This window comes from Lontra canadensis, unplaced genomic scaffold (genome assembly GCF_010015895.1).
Source record: "Lontra canadensis isolate GAN:19392208 unplaced genomic scaffold, GSC_riverotter_1.0 scaffold5, whole genome shotgun sequence".
Taxonomy (NCBI): Eukaryota; Metazoa; Chordata; class Mammalia; order Carnivora; family Mustelidae; genus Lontra; species Lontra canadensis.
The window spans coordinates 33,480,782-33,503,324 of NW_022630999.1; the positions used below are offsets into that span (position 1 = coordinate 33,480,782).

Genomic DNA, 22,543 nt, shown 5'->3' on the forward strand with positions numbered 1-22,543 from the left:
ACTCCATAAAACACCTGCATCAGAGGCAGATGGGTGGCTCAGTCATTAAGCATCTGCCTTCAGCTCAAATCATGATCCCAGGGTCATGGGATCAAGCCCTGTGTCGGGCTCCCTGCTCAGCAGGAAATCTGTGTCTCCCTCTCCCACTCCCTGCTGCTTGTGTTCCTTCTCTTGCTGTGTATTTCTCTGTCCAATAAATAAATAAAATCTTAACAAAACAAAACAAAAACATCTGAGTCATGCATGAGTCAGGCTTTTAAAGCTCTGACTTCACTTTCCAAATGGCAAATGGCCCACCCACATGACCACTCTCTGACATACTTTGAGCCCACAGACTCCAGAATGCTTGGGCAGGGGCCACAGCAGGGTAGTTAATGCCAATTCCACCCAACTCTGTCCCATGGAGAGCAGGCGACAGTCTAGGACATGCGGGTGTGCGGTTCCATGCCAGAAGTGGTTGGTTGACTCATGACATTCACTCAGCAACCCAACACTTTGTTAATAAACAGTATTTCTAATAAAGCTGTCACATATTGAGCAAATAGTCTGTATTCCAGTCAGAGAACTAAGCACCCTATGTGTCTTACCTCTTAACCCTCAAGTCCTCATATTTTACAGATGAGATAACTGAGGCACAGAGAGGTTGTATAACTTGCCTATAATCATACAACTTATGAGTGGAAGAACCCAGATTTGAACTCAGGCAAAACTGTTTACAGAGTTCCTCCTTTTAAATAGCATATCGTATACTCCTAAGACCCTAAGTTGTTCTTTGGGCATCAAATGTTTTAAAGATGATAATAAACCACTTTGCCCCAGCTGCTGCTCTGCCAAGACCATGCAGTCTGATGAGACGACCTACGTGGCAACTTTCAGAAACCTCTGAAATGGCGCTGGGTTTTGGTGGCTTTATAATGACAATGATATCTTTAGGATTGATCTCCTCAATTCTGGGAACCTGTAAAATCAGAATAAGAACCTTGAGAGTTGGTATTTATGAAACACCAGGTTAAACAGAAAACAAAGCTAGAATGGAGATGCAAAATTATCTCACACCTCCTTCTCCTTTTGTGTGCAGTTTGTCCGTGCACTCTTGAGCAGACTGCCAAGATCTAGGTCTAAAGGCCTCTCAAATCCAAAGCTTCCCTCCACCACCCATGCCACCAACGCATGTCTGCCCATGACTATTTCTCACTGCTGCCACTGCTGCAGCTACAAACAAGACATGCTGTCTCCTCTTTGTCCCTTTTGAATTCTTCATACTGTAGCCCATGTGGCCTTATAAAGTAGAACTTTCTGGTGAGAAAGCATCAGTGGCCCTACAGTGGCCAAAGATGAAGGTCCAGCTGCTCACCATGGCCTTCAGTGTGTGCAGTATAATGGCCCACCTCTTTCCCCTGTACTCTTTACCTCCCACTCTTGTGCTAACTCAATGGAACTGCTCTGTTAATTACAGAATGTTCCTTTTCTCCTTTGCATTGCATTCCATTCCATTTCGTGACATTCCCTCTGTCTAGAATATACTCCTCTTACCTTTCTTTACAAAACCTCCTTGTAAATACCTCTTTCTCCTTCATGTCTTGGCCTCAGAGGCACATCTTGACCCGTGTTTCACTCATGTAAGTTGGGACCCCTCTGCTCTCTTCAGCCTGAAACTGCCTCACATACTCATCCTACTGTCGTGAGAACATTCTTCTTAGCTCTACAGAACAATGTCTTCATCACTTCTGCATCTACAGGAAACACTGGGTCCCTGACATCTAGGATGACCTCAGTGAATCCCTCTGAGGGAATGGAAGATTTCTGCTATTTATTTTATTTACATACAAACCATCATTCTTTTCCTTAACATTGTTACTATCATCACCCTTATGGCATGATTATGTTAGGAGGGTAAGAGAGGAGAGAGAATTGTTATTGAATAACTGGACAAAATGGAAAGAATTGGGGGAAGGATGTATTTGTTTTCTTCAAGGGATGCATATGTCAGTGATAATCACAATGAACATTTCTAGGATGCTTACTCTGTGGTGTGGCAGAGATGGCACTTTGAGGATATTATCACATTTAATCTGTGAGGTTGACAAAAATTATGATCCCCTCCCAGAAAGGAAACAGTGGTCCTAGGGTTTAAGCCTCTTGTCCAACATCACATACCTGAGAAGGAGGAAGATAGAGTCCAAATCCAAGTCTACAGAGTTTGAAGCTACCATTTTAAGCAGTTCACTGTATGCCCAGGACATTATTTTTCTGAGATAAAACTTGAGAAAGATGAAAAGACTAAATATGTGTGTATGTGTTAGGGGGAGATCAGGTTAAGAAAGAAAATAAATGTTACACAAGAGACTTGAAATTCCAGTTGGTAAAAAAGAGGTAGCATCATTAGGTTGGGGTAGCTTGGTTGCTGTTTGATCTGGTCATGCAGACGGTGCTTATGTCCTGTGGGTGAGGAGGCTTTGTTTTAATAAGGATTTTGTCAGTTGCATGCCAAGGAGTACATGGCCTAAAATATATATGCAAAAAAAAAAAAAAAGAATAAGAATCTCATCTTCCAAGGAACCCATAACATGTGTGCACAGAAGTCAGTTATTAAGGTAGACTTCATGTAACTTGGTCTAGTTCTTGAATGGCATGAAAAATTTGGATAGGTGGCGAGGAAGGGTTAAGGGCTTGTAAGAGGGAGCAGCATTTCTTGTCTTATCTCCATCTCACAGTCTCTGAAATCTTCTCTCATTCCTCAAGATCATCTTTCTTCAGTGACCTCATTGTTCTTTGTCCATTTTTCAATTACAGCATTACCATATCATAATAGAATTTTCTTTTACCTATCTATGTTCCACAGTACACTAAGATTCTTGAGGAAGGGGACTGTATCCCATTATCTTTGGGGTTCCTGTCTGTAGGCCCAGGGTTGGCAGGTGGCAGGCATTTATCTAAGCTATGGGAGTGAATGAATGGAAATAACACACTAATTGAAAGTACAGATTAATGTCTAGCTTTAAAAGAATTCTGATTTAAAAAACAAGATGAGAGAAGATTTGTTTCATGTCAAACTTTCATATAAAGAATTTTTATATAAAATTCCCAAATAATTTACTAGCCCTGTGTGGTAGAATTCTTTCAGACAAATTAAAGTTTCAGAGCTGGGGCATAAAAAGAGCTTGCTTCATTCTCCAAACCTTCCTTCTGTTCCATGATGTGCCACAGATGTGGGAATTAAGGGGAAATATTAGTTTCTAAATTTGTTAAAACAGGTACTGCATGCTCCCTGGTCTGCCCAGTCAAGCAGACCTCTGCTCTGAGATCAGACTGGTCCTAGATAATAAGCACACTACCATTGCTGCTGCCGCCATGACAGTCTTGCACATGGCGCCAGGACACATGCCTTGTGGTTCTACATGGGAGGTGAGTTGAAACCCTGAAAAAGCTGGTGACTGTGTTGAGGCCTTCCACTACCCAGCAGCATGTTTCCGTGCTGCTCTTGTCATCACCCAGAGAGGCAGGGGCAGAGACTGAGTTTGGGAACTGTAAGATGAGTACTTAGGAAATGCATGACTGGTACATCATCATCCTAATGAAATTACTCCAAATATCTCAGTGTCTTTCACTTTCTGTAAGTAGAGCTGGACAGATCTGATTTTGAACAAGTCATTTCAAGTGTGTTATTAAAGGTAAGACTTCACTGTATCTCCTGTGCTATTATCTGGCACTAGAAGAGAGGTCAGCATTTTCTTGTCGTTGGGGAACTTTGGAAACTTTAGAACTTTAGAATGTCTGCCATTTAGCTGTTGAGCACTCTCGTGCCTAACATTGCTTTTTAAGGCTGTGGAGTTGGGGCACAAGATCTGGAGTTTGAAAGGCTTTTGCTAGCTGGGACCTGGGTCCTTAAGGAGTAAGAAGGTCTTATTCCAGGGATAGGAAGTCTCTTCACTTCACAGCTCTGCTCCTCATTGCCCTTATCTGTAAAATAGTGTTAATAATAGTTATGACCTGTCAGTCCCACTGCAAGGATTGGATTGAATTTAAAAAGTATGTGTAAAGCTCATAGCATCCTATGTACCCACCTAGCAGGACTTTGATAAATAAGAACCATTATTATTCTCCTTTGTGCTGGAGTCTCCTCTCACTTTGACACAAGTGTTGTGAATCAGATGACAAACTACTTTGTGGCCCTGGCTTGGGATCTCTCCTGGATTTGGGAAGTATTTTTGAGCTATTGCTATAGCTGGGCTGTGAATAAAGCCCCCTTGAGACAAAACTGCCTGCCATATGTCTGCAACAAAGGCTTGAGTCCCAGACTAGGAGAAATTCCATCACGGAATGTCCTTCCCTGTGGGAATGTTGTTGAGGGACTGGAACTGCCCCATGAAAAGCCCAGTTGGGATAACCTCCAATGCAGCAGACTTCTCCTACAGGGGTCTGGACCATCTTCTTCTGTCCGGTACACTGGCCTTCTAAAGAGACTCGAAGAAATCAATTCTGTCAAATGACCCCTCAAGATCAAAGCCCCTTTTTCTAGATTTATGCTACATTTATATAATGATGCATTTGCATAGTCATTAATTATTGTTGATGATTTTTTAATAACATGAGGAAATTCTATGTCTTAAATATAGAGAAAGAGTCAGAGGACCCTAACAATGGCAAGAAAGTCATCAGGGACCCTGAAGGCCAGGGAGGGGAACACATGGGGCCCCACATCAGAAGCCCTGGATCTTCAGAGGCCAGGCATGAGGGCCCTGCTCTGAATCTAAAATTATGTCTATATCTTCTGCTTAAGCAACATATGATTTGTACATTTCTGTAACTTCACTTTTTCTAAAATGATTTTGCTTTCCTTTTATAATCAGGAAAAAAAAAAACCCTCAAACACTATTTCTTTAAAAATAGGAATTAATGAGATAGTCAAACTTAGTGAAGCATTTTCATGTATATAATTTTACTTTTCTTCTAACCAGCCTGTGAAGCCAGAAAGGCAGATGGTTTCATTTTAAAGACAGATGTGGGGGATGGAGGTGAAAGTACTTGTTCAAAATTGTGCAGAAAATCAGGAGCAGAAGTCAGAACTCCTGGCCTTGTTCTGGCCTCTCTACCATGGACTATTTTTTCTCTTAACATTTTCATTTTCATATTTTCTCCCAGTTCATTCAACAAACATGTACAAAGCATTTGTAGGATCTTGGGCAATGTGATAAACACCCAAAAGGCTATAGAGATGCGGATGACAATTTCTGTCCCCCAGAACTTTGCTCCCTGGTGGAGATGTGCATGAGAGATTGACAAAAGAAATGTCAAGATAATATAAGCAGCAGCCTGTTCAAAGTGCCATGAGTACTCGGAGGACGGAGTGACTAATCCCATGGCAGGGGCGGGGGATGATCAGAAAAAGTTACAGAGAGGAGGTGACATTTAAATTGCAACTTGCTGTCTGCCATAGGAGGTAAGAGCCCAAGCTCCCAAGTTTGGCAGAACTTGAAGGAACTCCAGCCTTCACCACCTCATACTAATAGACTCGGACACATTACTTATATCCCTCCAAGCCTCAATTATTCTCCTGGAAAATGGGGATAATTGTAAACTACCTTGAAACAAATCATTTAATGGAAGGAAAGCATTTAATAACAGCCCATTTTAACTTCAAGAAACTAGAGACGTTATTATCATAATTAGTAGTAATATGGCTAATATTCATTCATTTCCCCAAATGAAAATTATTTCTTATAATAGATAGGTATCAGAACAATGTCCCAGGTAGAGGAAACAATAGCTAAGTCACTGATATGCAATAGGCTCTGACCTTTTTGGAAGGTGGCATGGAGGCGGGCATGGGGTGTGTGTGTAAAGTAATAGGAAGTTGGGCGAAGCCTACTAGGTTGGAGTCAGATTGTGAGGAACCTTGTTTGCTGTAGGAAGAATGTTATGTTCTAGGATGGCAGCAGGGTGCTATTAGAGATATAGAAGCCAGGGAATGACCAGATGTGTGTCTTAGGGAGATCCCCAGGTAGCCAAGAGGGGCTAGGTCTGACAGAGCTGGAAAATTGTGAGAGAAAGTAGCCCTTTAAAGCCAGCACAGTACAGGGGTCTACATGGAACAGACAAGGGCTCATGATGGCAAAGTTATTCACAGTTAAACAAGGACCTCCTGCACATAAGACTTTATAAGGTGAGGAAGGCAGTTCCTACTCTCAGGACACCACATACAGTAGGGAAAGAAACAAGGGGAGAACTAGAAATAGCTATAATTTAGGACAAATAATCATCCCAAGAGAACAAGAAGGACAGCATTAAGAGGGTCAAAAGGAAGGGGAGGATGCTTGGGTGTGACATCCAGGTGCATGAATCAGAAAAGGCTGTGTGCTTATTGTCAGAATCCTCCCCCCCTCACTGGATCATAATAAGCTGTATGAGGCAAGGGTTGCATCTATGATTTTCTTGATCAGCACAGAGAAGGGAATCAATAACTGTTGGAAAATAGTGATTGTGGACTGGGGTTCATCTGAGGTTTCCTGGCGCTGCTAGATGCGTGGTTGTAGAGTGAAAGGAGAGATCTATTCCAGGAAATCCAGTCTGGTCAGTGGTGAGCTCGTTGCAGGCCTTTGAATTTTCTCCCTTTGATCCCTAACTACAGAAAGCATATATTTTTTTCCATCTTGAAACAAACAAGCAAACAAAAATCAATGACAACAGTTCATGACGTCCCCTCTTCTCCATCATCCACCTGAGATGTCTGCATGTGGGGTCGGTTTCAGTCAGGTTTTGGGTACTTGGTGTAAGAGTTACATGAACCAATCTTGATTTCAACAATTAGAATGATTCAGCCCATTTGGCTCAGGAGAAAGAAGGCTTTTGTGTCAGCATAACCAGGGTATCACAGTATCACATGTGCTACCTGGGAAACCAAGTCCAAGCACCAATGGGAGGTCATTGTGTTTAGCTGATGATATAAAAAATGCATATAGAGATTTTGCCAGGAGAAAAAAAGTACTGGTTTAATTTGAGTGAAATTTAATATAATATAGTTATGGATTCTGAGAATTGGTGAGGCCATTCATGATAATAAACCTCTTACTTGCTTTGGAACAAATAATCCTTTGGTGTGATGTTTATTGTCTTTTCATTTTAGTTGTGGTTTAAGCCAAGACAAAATGCTCTGCCCAATGTGCTTCTTCAGTTAGACAGACCCTGTCGCCTTTAAATTACGCTTTGTGTAAAATGGACTAGGTCACATGTGATAAATTTTGGCATTTTAATGGAAACATTATAGAGAAAATAGTTAACAATCTGCTTTAATTTCAAAACTAATTTTCTCTTTCATACAGTAAGGCAGTATCTTGGTAAAATGTGCAAAATGCATTGGGATTTAATTACGATGGCAATTTGTTCTGAAACAAGGTTAAGCTGGACTGTCAATATTCTGAATAAAGGTGTTGGGGGTTGGCAGTGAGGGTAGAATGATAGTGGTTTGATGTTCCTGGGTCCTGAGTGCCACGTGGACCATAGTAGAATTATAAGTCCTGGCACATTACTTGCTAGTCAGTAGAAGGATGGATGTTCCTGGGGGGAAAGACAGGGCTTGTACACTCCAGTGGGATCATCCCCATATAAGAACTGATAGACAAGGAAAAAATTGGGAATCACTTTTTTCATGTCTATCCATTGGATCCAATTCATTCATTAATTTATTGCTTCAACAGATATTTCAATTCCATTGTGCTAGAGATACAAAGATAAGCAAAAATAAGCAGGATTCCTACCTTAAGAAGATTATAGGCTATGAGAGAGAAACACGGTCATCAAAGAATGACACAAATATATGAACAAGGTTAACTGTGTCAAGAAATTTGAAGGAAGAATTCCTGGTGCCAGGTAAGTGTCCAGAAGGGGTATTTCCTATGATCCAGGGCAGTGGTGGTAGTAGTCTTAGAAAACCTTACGTGGGAAGCCCCAACAGAGCTGGAAACTGGGCAAGGAGGATGGCATAGTGTGGATTATTCCAGGCAGAAGGAAAAGTGTACAACAGACCCTTAAGGATGTGTTAGCGTAATGGGTCAAAGGAAGCCAAGGTGCCTCAGTGTGCCTGAGATGCATGCTTCCATGGGACAGGCAGGTGGGCCCTTCTGGGTTTGTAGTGACAGACCCAGTCTTACATTCTAAATTTATCAGGAAACCAAAGTGTGACATGGGTCAGATCTAAATTTTGTGGTGATTGCCTTTGCTTGCAATGTCTAAAATGTGCTAGAGGAAGAGGAAGTATATGTTGGGGGACCAGTAGGAACACACCTGTGGAGATCAGATAAGAGGAGGGGTTTGGAACAGGGTGTCAGTATTGGAGGAGAGGCATGCTTATCTTGGCATCTAGCTCGGTGTGGCAGTGAGAAAACCAAGCTCTAGGTTTGGTTTTCTGTAGGACCGAGGCCCCTATAGGAGGCAGGCCAAAGTCATATATTCAGGAAAACTCAGGAGTAGTGATGATAGATGTGACTAATAGGAATTCAATCTGTAAGTTGGTTGAAAGATGGGAATGAAGTTGAGGTGCAACCCAAAAGGGCTTATGAACATTATGTTTTCAAACATTGTTTACACCAGACATAAATGGTGTTGGTTGGGTGTGGATTTGTCCCATAGCTCTTTTTATTGCAAGCCATGCTTTATGAGCATAACGATCGTTAAAAAAAAAAAAAATCTACGTTTCTTTGGACTTAAAAAAAGAAATGTGTTTTTGGTATACAGCAAATTGCCTTAAGCAGCTTGAAATGAAAGCCTTTTCAAGCAAAGGCCACGTTGAGACCTCTGCTCAGCTGGTGAGGCAGTTGAACCTGCCAGTCAGAAAGGGTCTCAGGTTTAGTGTCAGTGGTTCCTGGGACTGCCCTGGGTCGTGGTGGCTTGTAGACTTCCCATACTACTCCCACCACTGCATTGCTCCAGTACTGAGTTCCCTGACTTTTGCTGTGAGCACGCAGACAACTCATCTAGCTTTACTTGACTGCCGTGCTTAAAACGGCAGGCACCCAACTCTTGCAGTGTCTTTCACCTCAAGGACACTTGATTCCACACAACAAGGGTCTTTCATTTCTGAGCTCTATGCTGTGCTTGATATGCCTGCATATTCTTCTGGATCACTGAGGACTGTGTCAGGGCACATTCACTGTCATGGTTTCTGGTCTTAATAAGAGTTCATTCCTTATCAACACCATTATTTTGCCCTGAGAAAACCTAAAGCTTGATTCTGAAAACCCACTACAGACCCATGAAGGCATCTTGCATCTTCTCTCCCAATTTACTTCAATCAGCAAACGAATGGATATACAATTATTGAGCACCCATTGTGTGCTCTACATTTGTGCTCAGGACTTTCATTCACTTAAGTCTCAGACACCCTTGTAAGGCAAAGGTTATGTTCAGTATTATAAGGAAAGGAGTCAGAGGCTCACAGACGTTAACTTTCCCAAAGCCACTTAACAAAAAGAAGGTGGCTAAATGTGTCAGACCCAAGACTTCTGATTCTATACCCAAGACTCTTCCCACCTTAAATTGGTAAACAGGCTGGCTTTAGATGGTTCATGGACAATGAAGGGGAAAAAAAAAATGAATCACATGATGGGAAAGTTGTTTTCCTTTCAATTCTCTCTCAAACATTCCGATTAGTCAAGTAGAAAGTGTGTTTGGTGTTAAAGTGGATTTAGCATGTGTTGAATATCTGCTAATCTCCCTTTTTTTTTTTTAATTTGACAGACAGAGATCACAAGCAATCTCCCTTTTTAACACTCAAAAATTTTAGCAAGAATTTAACAAAATCATTTTGATTCTATCTCCTCTTTTTGGAATATAGTATTGGTTTCCTTATGATGGTGATATAAAACTGTCTTTTAAGGAAGAAAATTAGAGGAAAAAATTTTTAAATGTTGAATAAATTATATTGTCTGGACACAATAATGACAAAAAATCATGGAAGTATATCCATCTGAATGAGGCTAGGACATACTCCATTCATTTAAACCACCTCCTTTGCTCCCAGGACATGTGGGTCTTTATGTAATCACTGAGGCACTAAGTTCTAAATGTGTTCATTGTTGATTTGTTTTCCTGGGAAAGATACAGAAGTGATTATAATGAAAACTATCCCTGTCACTAGAACCACTAAGTCGTTCTTCTTAAGTTTAAATTTTATAACGCAAGTCAACCCAAGCTAGTAATGGAGTCTTAAAACCTAGGAAAAATATGTAAGTTTATTGCAAAAGATAATATCCCATTTAAAACAGTTTAGAAATTTACAAAACCTTACATTAGTACATAGTCTTTAAGAAGGTGCTCTACAGATGAACTGGTATAAAGTTCCAAGTATAGTGAGTACCTATTTTTTTTTAACTACAGAGAAAGCAGCTACATAAACTCCTGCAACTGAAGTTGATGTATCGGTCTTTTTCCCTTCAATTTGATAAAAGTAATTTTTGCTAAATTAATCTCTCTCCATGAAACCATATAACCTCAAGTACATCATTTCTGTAGAATATCATGGTAGATATTACATAATATTTCACAAAGAAGTGATTTCACATGGAAGGTGAGTATAGAGATTTGGCATATGGATCTGCATGTTGTTTGAAACATAAAGATGATCATTTTTCAGCAGGAAGTTGTTTACTGAACCCATTGCCTACCTATTTAAAAGTTTCGATATCCAGAAGAGACCCCCCTTCCCAATTTCAGGTCGGTGGCCTGAGTAGTGCTGTGTTGTGCTTTGGTATAGAATTATCATAGCCTCATTTGTTGTTGTTTTGTTGTTGTTGTTGTTGTTCTAGAAATGTCAACATTTTCCAACCCCAATTTCATTTAATTCAGTTGAGGATTTATCTCAGGTCCCCAACTCAGTGTAAGTGTATAACAAGGTGAGCTTCATTATCCAAGGGTTGGATTATCCTTTTTGGGTGAGTTTCCTCAGACACCTCTTCATTCCAGGCTAACTCTGGCAAGTGATCCCACTCAGCTTTGGGTTGTTCTGTTTTCTGCTCATTTTGATGTTGGAATGTGCACAGAGCTTACAAACTAGGTAGAGTAAGTATTTATATCTCCATTCAAGAGTGGACAAACAAGTCCTGAAAATGTAAGTAATTTGCCAAGGATAGTGTAATAGACTGCTCTGTTGCCTGGGTCTCTTAATTCCAGGAGCAGGATTATTTTCATTCTAGCAAGCTACCTGAGAATACAAATTAATTTGGAAATTAGTATAAGCAAAGCAAATTAAGATAGAAGCTCTACAATGAGATAAAATTATATAAGAGATCCCAAATTATCTTGTTTTATTAGATTATCCTCTGTGCTGTTCTTTTCCACTGTTGGGGCCAACTGAGAGTTGATTGTGTGGATACAGAAAGATCTATGGCTTTTAGCCAGTGGTAGCATATCTTATTGAAATGGGACTTCTTAAGTATGACAAGTGTATTTATCTTAATTCCAACTTAGTGTTATGTATTCCGGTCTCATTTTGTGGGTTTAAACATTACACTAGAAACAGAATGAGAACATCTTGAATGACATTCCAAGACTTAAATAGTGCAAGCCGAGAACTCTTTGCCAAATTTCCCTCTCGCTCCCACTGAAATAGCTTTGTGCACTGCAGTACGGTGACAGGGAAAGGTGAAGTTGTCGGAGTGGTTTGCTCAGTTAGTCTCAGTTTGCAGTATGGTACATACGTCCTACGTGCACTCTGCAGACTCTAACTCAGACACCTGATCTTCAGCAAAGGGGATTATGAAATGCCTTCTTCACTGAAAGCTTGCTGAGCTTTAGGATCCCTTTTCTAAGCAGCATCGATGCAACCACAGCCTGGTAGAGAATTTAATGCAAAGGATGCAACCCTTTCCAACCTACCCCTTATCCCCAAGAGTATGTAGCAATTAATTCTATTACTTTAGTAGTTTGTTCAGCCATGCAAGTTTGACTGGACCCACATGTATGAGGGTCTTGCCAAAAGAATGAGTCAGACTTCAAAAGAATTCAGACTTTGGGAAGGAAAGGTCTTTAATACTAAAATGGAAAAAAATATATATATTCTCATCCCCAGTCCTGCTGCTTCGTCAATCAGGTGACCATCACCTGGTCATCACAAAGGGAGATTATGAAGATTAACGTACTTTGGAATCTATCTACAAGGCTGTTGCTGGGATGAATGAACAAGAACCAGTGTTGTGTTTTATCTTAGTCTTATGTTACTGGTAAGATGAATGGACAGACAAGCTGCTGGATCTTGTGGTCTTAAATATTGCAGGGACATTAACTGTGGAATCTTAAAGTCCAAGCCCAAACCAGGTCCAAATCATTTGCTGACAGGTCTCAGGCCCAAGGCTGAGAACATGATGGTTTATGGCAGGATCTGCAGCAGTTACAACTGCAGGATAGCCATACCACCAAGCTCTTTAAACCCTGCTGTAACCTCACTCTGCCACAGCCTGTAAAGCTTACATAGCATGATGACACATCCTTGATTTGCAATCTAAGGGCTAATTAAAAATGAAAATGACCCAACCTACCAAGTGACCTTGCATTTTTATGCCCTACCTACTTCTGTTGTGCTTCTATATGCCAAAATCTTAGAAAACTGTGGTTTATGTATCTCTTTTTTTTTTTTCTAGAGTATCTGCTTATAATGCTCCTCTATCTTCCTGTCATGCACAACATTTTTTTTTTTTCTTTTGGGATGATGTACCCAGGATGGGAAGGAAGTGTTTAGCATCATGGAGGTGTTGGAAAATGTCATAGGGTTTTGCTCATGGTGGGAAACTAGACTCTCAAAGGATGTGGCCTGGTCATGTGTGACAGCAAGCTAGGCGAGTGGTCACTCTAGGGTCCATGAAGTCCTCAGCAAGCAGCATCACTCAATTCAGGTGACATTAGTGGTCAGGTGTCCAGCAGCAGTTAAACCAGCCCGAGTCTTTCCCATTTCACAAGTTAAATGGCTAACCACCTGGGGCCTGTGCTAAGAAGTAGAGAAGGCCTGAGGGCAGTGGTTTCCCCACCTTGGGGAGGTATCTGGGGGAGGCAAAGGGAACGGACCCAACAAGCTCAGATCCACCAGAAGCATTTCTTCTTCACTTTCTTGGTCTTCCTCCTTAAGTCCTGTTTCTCAGGGGCTGGGGGTTCTGCTGGGGACTTTGGTGGAGGAGATGCCTCCTCCACTGGTTCCGCTTCCTCCAGACTCTGCAGAACTTCATGGAACCTGCCTTCCTGCTGCCGAAAATCATATTCTACACTGAAAAACAGAGAGAAGGAAGGAAAGTAAATTCAAATCAGCACATACTGATTTAGCATTACTGAGTGTCTGACTGACATGGAAGAGCATAGGCTTTGAGATCAAGTCCCACATGCTTAGGTACCTACTGACCTTGGGAAGATTGTGCCACTGCTCTCAACTCCAGTTCCTCATGGATTGAACTGGCACCTGAAATGCCTTCCTTTTTTGGATATTCTTAAGTCTAAAAGAGATGTGTAAGATAGCAGCCTGATAGTAGGTGCTCAGTAAAAATTACTCCAATCTCTCTTGCACATTTATTTAATGCTATTGTTAGTTATTTTTATACATTTTACACAAAAACTGCCTCATTATAGAAGATTTAAGTAATACAGACGAATATACTACAAAACTGACGACTCAATTTCCTCATCAATAAAACGGACACAACAGCAGCAACAATCTCAAAGGCTTTCTTTGGAATTAATATGTATATTAACTAAGTGAGAGAATACAAAGGAAATACTTACAGCAGTACCTGGCTCTATGGAAGTAAACCTTCCATATTTAGTAGCTCCTATTAGTGTTGTTATTAATATCATTATTGCCATTATTACAACAAATACATTATGCCTTACTCTTTGCCTTGTTTCTCAATTTAATAATGTGGCTTGGAGAGCTTTTCATATACACTTACCTCAATGTAGACATATTTAAATACTTTCCTTTAACACGTATTTCTTAATCCCCACTTTTTCTTTGCTATTTTATTGTGTGTTTTGGAGTCATTAATATACAGACTCCATTGTATTATCTGTACACAGATCTGTGAGGTAAACATGATGCATTTGGGGACCGGCAGTTCCCAGGAGTTGAGAAAGTCAGAGGTCAGGAAGTACAGAAGCTCTGGTTTGTTCTCCAATGGGGGGGGGGGGTCACACTGGGTACTCACACTTCCCATGCCCTTGAGGGCTTGAGAATCAGGCTTGCAGGTGTGTCAGAGTTTGTCAGCTTGATTCATAACTCTGGCTCAGTTTTCCCATTAACTGAAAAGCAGGGCCAGAAGAATGAATCTTGCAGATGCCCCTGAAGGCTGTGCATGGGCTCTCTCTGCCCTTAATTGTCCACTTTCCACCCTAGGAGATTTACTTATGGAGGACTTTCCACTGCTGAGATGATTATAAGAAGACTCTTAAGCTCTTAGCTGTGTTTTCACCTGGTTTCATTCTAGAGGCCTCAGATGGCCCAAGATGAGTAACCACTGTAGGAGTGTGGAAAGTGGAGGAAATGCAGAGTCACAGAAACAGTGTATTCTCTTTGCTTGGCAAGGAGAGAATTGAAATGTTTCATATAGAAGACAGAAGACCCCCACACTGGTCTGTGATGTGGCCATGACAGTCTGAAGTCTTTCTACCCAGCCAGGGATAAAAAGGAGCTATCGTTAAAGGGACCCTTGTCCTTATCTACCATCTCCATGTCACATCACAAGAGACCCAGTTTCAGAGTAGGTGCTGCTGGAAAGGCAAATCATGATTATCACACATGACTACTGAAGCCCCCAAATGGGCATTCTAAGCTGGAAGAAGCTGAAAAGTCAGAAGAGCCAGACAGCATGTTTTGTAGCCAGACTGATGGGGTATCAGTGCTTAGGGAGTATTAGGAAGATGTTTCTGATTATTTTGTTTCTGCATTTTTCATAAGCTTCACCCAGATTTTCTTCTCCTTGGTATTATCCTCTCTTTTTCTATCCCTCCCTGGTCTCTTCTATAGAGACATACATCTGGCTGGATGACCTATAATGGCTGTGTTTTTCAAATTTTTTTTTAAAGATTTTATTTATTTGACAGAGAGAGATCACAAGTAAGCAGAGAGGCAGGCAGAGAGAGAGAGGAGGAAGCAGACTCCCTGCGGAGCAGAGAGCCCATCACGGGGCTCCATCCCAGGACCCTGGGATCATGACCTCAGCTGAAAGCGGAGGCTTTAACCCACTGAGCCACCCAGGTGCCCCTGTTTTTCAAAGCAAAGCTCCACAACTGATTAGCTGTGAGATCTTGAGGAAGTCATTTCTCATTTTTTTTTAAGCCACAGGGTCCTCATCTGCAAAATGAGCATGGTACCTACTCATAGGATTTCAGTGAAGTTTAAAGGTTATGCATGTATAATACCCAGCTCAGAGCAAGGCACCAAGTATTCAGCCAGTCATTCAACAAATATTTATTGAGTATCACCCATGTGCCAGACCCTATGCTAGGCACTAGGGAAGGAATGGTAGACAGACAGACATTATTTCTGGCTTCCTGGTACTGGTAGTCCAGTGGCTCTATGTCTTCAGTAACATCAGTCAACATCAAAAGCAATTAGGGGCATTTTAGCCAAAGCTGAGGATTTGCCAGTTCATTGAACAGAGACATCCACAAACTCAAACATTGAGGGTTTCACTTCCAGGATGCATTATCCAGCACTGCACTCCTATTTGTCTCTGGGCATGGGGTGAATTTTTGTCTGCATTATCTGTACCTCACTCTCCCCAGTAGAAACTTAAAGAGATGGATTCAGAGGCTGGGAAAGAATTGATCTCCAACAACCTCTGCATTGCTTCAAGGAAAACATTTAAAGCAGCAAGTTGCAAATTCTGATTCTTAACCCCACTAGTACTAGTTCACAGATAGGGCACATACACATTCACAGTTCTGCTACCTCCTGAAATATTCCTAGCCTTCTGTCTTCCATCCTAGAACACCATATAGAGCCCAAAAAAGTGGGTACCTCCTGCTTATTCTCAGAATTTCCTGTGCTTTCTGATAAGGGATAGTTTATCCATCTATCCAATCAGCCAGACAGCCAACCAACCATCCATTTATCCAACCAATTATCCATCCATCCATCCGTCCATCCATCCATCCATCCATCCATCCATCCTACCCATCATCTAGCCATCCAGACAGCTGGCCAGCTGGCTAACCAGCCATTTCCTGCTCTGGGCCTGACACTGTGCTCAGCTGCAGGGCTAACAGTAAGTTAGACAGATATGGATACTGCTCTCATAGATCTTAGATCCCAGCACATGAGATAGATGATTAAACTAACAATTGTTTTGCAAATTGCTTTGCATTTATCTCAACTACCCCTACCTACCACCTGTTCATACACACACCTCTACCAAATTATATGAGCATACACATAAACTGACCTCCTTCTTTTCCTTATATGTAACTTTTCTCTGACTTCACCATTCAAACAAACAAATGACAACAACGCACCCCTTGAGTTTGTTAAGATTCACAATAGTGTCCCAATACCAGTTAGAAAAAATAATGCTCTGGGGAATTCCAGAATATGTATAGAACTGGCATGCCTGGAGGGAGAAGAGGCAGGAGACAGAATGTTAACTCTGTCTCATCATCACAACTTAAAGTTCAGCCCAATATAGAGAACAGAACAGGGACTCTTAAGTGGAACACTCCTGGGTTTGAACTGAGAATACCGCTTACTGGCTGGGTGACCCTGGGCAAGTTGCTACTCTTTCTGAGACTCAGTTGAAAGCAGGGATTATAAAGCCACCTCACTGGGTATTTGTGCAGATGGGACACAATAACAGGTGAAATGTCCTCACGTAGGATATGGTGTCTGCCCACTCCATTCTTCACTAAGTCTCTTGCCTCCCTATCTTAGGGACTGAATGCCTTACCTCTTCACTCATAACTTTAGCTCTTCAGTAATTGTACACCTTGTCAGGAACTCTTCACTCTTCCCTTCCATATATGTTCAGGGAAGAATACACTCTTTATGTTTCTATAGAAACACCACAGGTTTCCATTATAATGACTAGAGCTCAGGGAGCTCCCCACCCCCCTCCTATAACTGTCCGCCCTGGTCTTGACAATTTAAAGGGGATTGAAAGTGACTTTCTTTTCAAGGCCAGACAAATAGCAGAGTATAGGGAAACATGTATACTTTGGAAAGAAATTGATTAATGTTTTTAAGGCCAAAGCAATTTATTAACATAAAGGAAAATTGTCACTTTTCTTCTTATTCCTCCATTTGACAAACTACTGTTTAGTTTGGTGGGGGAGGACAGGAGGTATGTTTTGTTTTGGTAGCAGCTGCCTTATAAATAGGCAGGGGATAGTGCCCTCTCTCATCTGTTTTCATTTTGAGGCTGGGTAGAGAAGAGGAGATACCACTCAACTTCCTACTTAGCCAACCTACGCCAATTCAGCACCCTCTTGAAAAGGAGTAAGCTGCCTACTTGGTAAGAATTCAAATAAACTCTTAACAAAGGATTCTTTATAGATTCTGGAGAATGATTGTTTGCCTTGGGCTTGGTATCAAGGTACAACACCAATAACTCTCCCAACCTCATCTCCACTTGTTTTCTTCCTCTTAATCTTCCTACCCTGACACCCTTACCATTTTCTGACACTTATATTCCATAGGGAGGACAGAAGTGTTGAGTGCTTGGCTTGTGCAGAGCTCTGGTTCACAGCTTTGGGCAAATGGTGGCCAAGAATTTATTATAGTGTGTGATTCAAGCCTGGGACCATTGAGATTAGTCCAGAGCACTCAAGGTTTGTGAGGTTAGTCCTCTGAAGATGGATGGAGTACCTAACCCCTGGTTCAGGGGTGCCCAGTTCACTGGGGAGCTTTAGAGGCCTTTCTGCCTACAATGCCTGTGCATGGCACCACACCACACTTAGAAAGTGAGCTGTGTGGAAAGGAGGAATGGAAGAAAGCTCTCAGGTTTTCTTCTTGAGGGCACCTTACTAATCTAGCTGATAGATCAATGCTTCAGCCATCATGCTAGTTGAAAAGTAGAAGGATGTTTTTCTAGGTAATTGGAAGGAGAGAGAAGCCTAAGTTGTGGCTTGTCTGGAAGAAGAAATAGTAAGAAGAAAAAGTAGGTAAATACATGAGAATATAACCAAACAACAGAGCCAGGTTGTGGATGCAGTATCTTGGCTGGGAAAACTGAAGTGTGGTGAGCCAAAAGGAGATAAAAGTTTATGTAGAAACAAACAGTAGAAACCTCTTACATTTATATAGCACTTTTATATCACAAACCTTTTCAGATCTGTGTTTTTCTCTTACCCTTATAATAGCCCAGGAAGATGGGAAGATTGTTATCCCCATTTAACTGACAGAGGGTTTGGCAAAGGAAAGTCCCACCATGAGTTATGATCAGAATCTAAGCCTGGTTTCCTGACTCCCTGTCCTTTGTTTTTCCTAAAGAGAGATCAATTGTTTTATTCCAGGGCTTTGCTATTATTGGGGGGGGGGTCTTATTCTAAGAAGAAAGAAAGAATGAGAACACCTGCAGCGTGTCAGGTGAGGACATATGGTATTTAAGTGAATAATAATAACAGGAATGAGGAGAAGTAGGAAGGTGGAGAGGAGGAAGAAGTGGAGAGAGTGGAGGGGTGGCAGGAAGACAGGGAGAACTACCACTCCTCTCATTTATGAAGAGTCATCTGTATTGTGAACACTATACTACAAGTTCAATAATTCTCACGTGTCTTGTGTAATTTTCATAGCCCCTTGAGATAGATGCTAACTTCATTTTACACATGAGGAAACTGAGGCGAGGGGAGGTAAATATTCTGCCAAGAGCACACGCTAGTAAGCGACAGGGCCAGGATCTGCGCCTATACAGTCCAGCTTCAAAGCTTGTATACTGAGGTATTCCGTGCTGAAAGAGCATAGTAGTCTCTATTTGTGTGAGATCCTAGGTGCCAAATGTGTATGGGTAGGTGTGGTGAGGCAGTGCTGATTAAGGCCTGGTGCACCTTAAAGACCTCACAACCCCCTGTGGAACTGGACCAAACCTGCGGCTGTGGCACATGATGACACTTTCTGAGCCAGCTAACCAACCCACTTCAAAACAGTGCTTCTAGCTTGCAGGGCAGTTCTGCCCATAAGGCTGTTTTCCCAGAGGAGGTGGGTACCACCCCTAAGAGGAAGCTTACTCAAGATCATACAGGGACTCAGCAGTCTTGGGTCTGCTGTAGGCTACTGAGGTCTGTGGTTGTCTCTCTGCACTTTCTTCTTAGCAGGTGAGTCTTGCTCTTTTATAAAGAAAAGTGGCGACAAGCCACTGCCATAAAGCATAACTCCAGGCAAGTTGGCTGAGAAATTCATGATCCACAGCATCTCTCTGAAGACAAAACATCTCCCAAACCCCTCTCCATCCCTTCATCATCTCTGTTGGAGTGCTTCTGTGACCCCTCTTACCATAGAACTGAGGGTGCACCACAGATTTATTACTGCCTGCAACTTTCTTTTTTAGAGAATTAGCCGTAAGAATCAACGGAATCAACGAAGGTAGTTTGGTTCCTCTCCACTTGGATAAATCACGCCATTTTGGAAAGTGTCTCTGGGGGAGAATTACAGTCTGGGAAAGTAGGAGCTTTCGCTAGTTTGTTTTCTTTTCCCCCCAGCCTGGAAGGGATTTTGTTCCTAATGCTTTCTTCTAATGACCAGATTGCTCATTATTTATAGGGTATAATTTTAATCTTTACAACTTGCAGCCATTTTAAGTTGGCAAGTACCCCTTCTCCTAGGGCCTCTGTCTGCTGATGAGTCCTCAGAGAATTGTAGGTTCCCTTCTCAATACATAAGTAAGTAGGACCAAGCTGCAGAAATCTTCACTGCTGATCCCTGTCTGTGAAAGAAATCTGTGCCCTGCCTTCTGTGGCTCTGTGTCAAGAAGGTCTTTAGGTTTGGCCTTCAGAAGTGGCAGGTCATCTCAGAGAACTTTAACATGTATATTCATTGATTCTGCAAGGTCAGAGTAAGAGGTACAGCGGCAAGAAAATCTCCTGAAAGCAGGATCGGTTTGCGCTCTGGCTGCATTGAATTTTGGACAAGTTTTTCACGTAACCCCTCTTGATTCTTGGTTTCCTCATCTGCAGAGTGATTACAACAACCAGACCCCCATTTTAAGATTGTTGGGAGTCCAAAGTGAGAGGATACATGTACAGTGTTTAGCAAAGCTCTTGGCACCATGCCTGGTTCAATACACGGTAATGATTGTTACATTAACTTTACAGAGAAATAAAGATTGGGTCATTCTGTGGTCAACCGTGTCCTCTGTGCCAATAGCCATCCATTTGTTATTCCTGTGAAATTCTAAACTTGATTGATTTTATATTTATAGTATGTTTCAGCCTCTTTAGCTATTAATGCATTAAAATAGGTTTCATTTTTATTTCAGATAAATTGCTGATGCTATAAATCCTACTTTCTTGCATTCTAAGGAGAAGAAGAAAGGGACAAAGCTACTGAGAGAAATGGGGGCTAGAAGCAAATGTCTTGGGGATCAACCTGTCGGAGCTCTGAGAAATTGCCACATGTGCTCCGAACTCTATGTCTGCTTCCTAAAAAGAGAGAGCTGAGCCATGTTTGGTGGCACTTGTTGGGGGATGCTGGGTGGTGTTGCCCTAAAATCCTTGTTCCAGCATCTGGAATAAATGCTGTTCAGTCCGTATTGAAATTTGGCGAGGGCTGCAAACGCCCCTGTGATTACTAGAAAGAACAGACATGCTGTGTAATTTATAATTATTTTTCACCGCGGATTTCATTGCTGGCCAGAGGGAGGACTGTGGCTGGAAGGCAAAGCTCGCACAGTCCACCCAGCTCCACGCTGGCAGAGCATCAGAAGCAGACAAAAGGAAAATACTAAATAATTTAGGTGGAAAGTGGGTTACTAAACCCACAGGCCCAGGCGCATATTGCATTTCTAGTAAGATAATGCCTTTTTCTCTAGTTAGGTAATAGTTTTAAGTGGAAGGGAAGGCCAAGCCCCAGGGGTCGGAAAGCTTCACCACAGAAGGAAACTCAAGGGAGACACTCGGCGCCACTGACCGTGTGGCCCTAGGTGGCTCATGTAAATCTCCAGAGCCTCTTTCCCCAGGAAGGGGCCGGCTTGGCTTTCCTCTGGCAGGGCACGAAGCTGTAAGGCTTTGGCCTGTGTTCTGGAGAGGCTCCTTCTGATGAGTTCTGAATATCTAAACTGCGAGGGAGTGACATTGGGAACAATGGGAATACAAAGGGAGGCCCTTGCAGCAAATCTTTGGAATATCTTTAACTTCTCTGTCTGGTCAGAAGGAGTTGTAACGGTGGAGGAATTGGGAAGGTGAAAAGGCAGCCCGTGGTCTGTGGAGCTTGAGGGAATGAGAGGATGGTGGTGGAGGCGTCTGGCATTCGGGGTCATGCATATTACCTGGTTTGGGAGTATGCGGTGACTACACCTCTCTAAGTCGGGGAGCTGGTGCGAGCCAGCACCTTGCATACCCACCCTATCTGGTATTTATGATTGTTCCTCCAGGAATCGCCGGAGGATAGCTCCTAGCATCTGGGCTTAGTTTGGGAGCAACATTGGGCTTTAAATGATCTTAACCTTAATTGGAGGAGCAATGTCAGCAGGGATTGCCATTCTGTTCTGATCTCAGATGAGGCCTAAGCAACTGGGAGATGTGGCAGGAAGGAGCCACTGCAAGTGAATGTTCTATGTAATGCATAATGCAAGCCTGGGTCCCAAAGTGGACTGACAGAGACTCATTTTCTCTTCTCTTTGGAAATAGGAGACCTCAAAAATTACTATATGAGCAAGCTCCCTGACCTCCACTTCCTTTCCCGTTGCGTCCACTCTCATCTGCACCCCTGAGTTAGGTCTGTATATGACTGCCTAACCCTACAATTAGTAGAAAAGTAAATGTCTTTCCAATGATGCTTTTAAAACAAAAGCTATTTGCTGGGCTATTTTATTAGCAAGAATTTTCTTTTCATGGGCATGTAGGCTGGTTGTCACAAAAGTTTATAGTAAATCAACTGCATCTTCTTTCAAGACCCTGATTTTTGGGGCATCTGGGTGGCTCAGTTGATTAAGTGGCTCAGGTCATGATCCCAGGGCCCTGGGACTGAGCCCCACATTGGTCTCCTTGCTCGATGGGGAGCCTGCTTCTCTCTCTCCACTGCTTATACTTTCTCTTCAAGTGCACATGCTCCCTCCCTCGCTCGCTCTCTCTCAAATAAATAAAATCTTTTAAAAAGAAAATCCTGATTTTACCGAATTGAATGTCTCTTAAGCTTTATTGGGATCAGAACTTCTCAAGGCACTTGCTGCAACTACAGACTCCTGCCATCCTTCACCCCACCTCCTGCTCCAGCAGGTTAGGGGGTCAAGGCCAGCAACCAGTATTCAGATACCCAAGAGTCTCCTATGCTGGTGCTCCATGATTACCCTTTGAGAACATTACTTAAAGCCTGCATCTAAAACACAAGCCCTCATGATGCCCTTGGCTGAGGGGAACTTGGCCCATG

General features: G+C 42.2%; 2 protein-coding genes across 3 annotated transcripts in view; one reads left to right on the forward strand and one right to left on the reverse strand.

The window, feature by feature from the left end:
• The window catches only part of DOCK2 (dedicator of cytokinesis 2), a 408,294-nt gene that overhangs the window by 182,274 nt on the left and 203,477 nt on the right, over window positions 1-22,543 (forward strand).
• INSYN2B (inhibitory synaptic factor family member 2B) overlaps window positions 12,616-22,543 on the reverse strand; it is a 30,451-nt gene continuing 20,523 nt past the window's right edge. For both annotated transcript variants that reach the window (XM_032851776.1, XM_032851777.1), the window contains exon 4: window positions 12,616-13,246. In XM_032851776.1, the coding sequence (XP_032707667.1) occupies window positions 13,060-13,246 (187 nt within the window). In that variant the 3' untranslated portion in view covers window positions 12,616-13,059. The remainder of the gene's footprint in view (window positions 13,247-22,543) is intronic.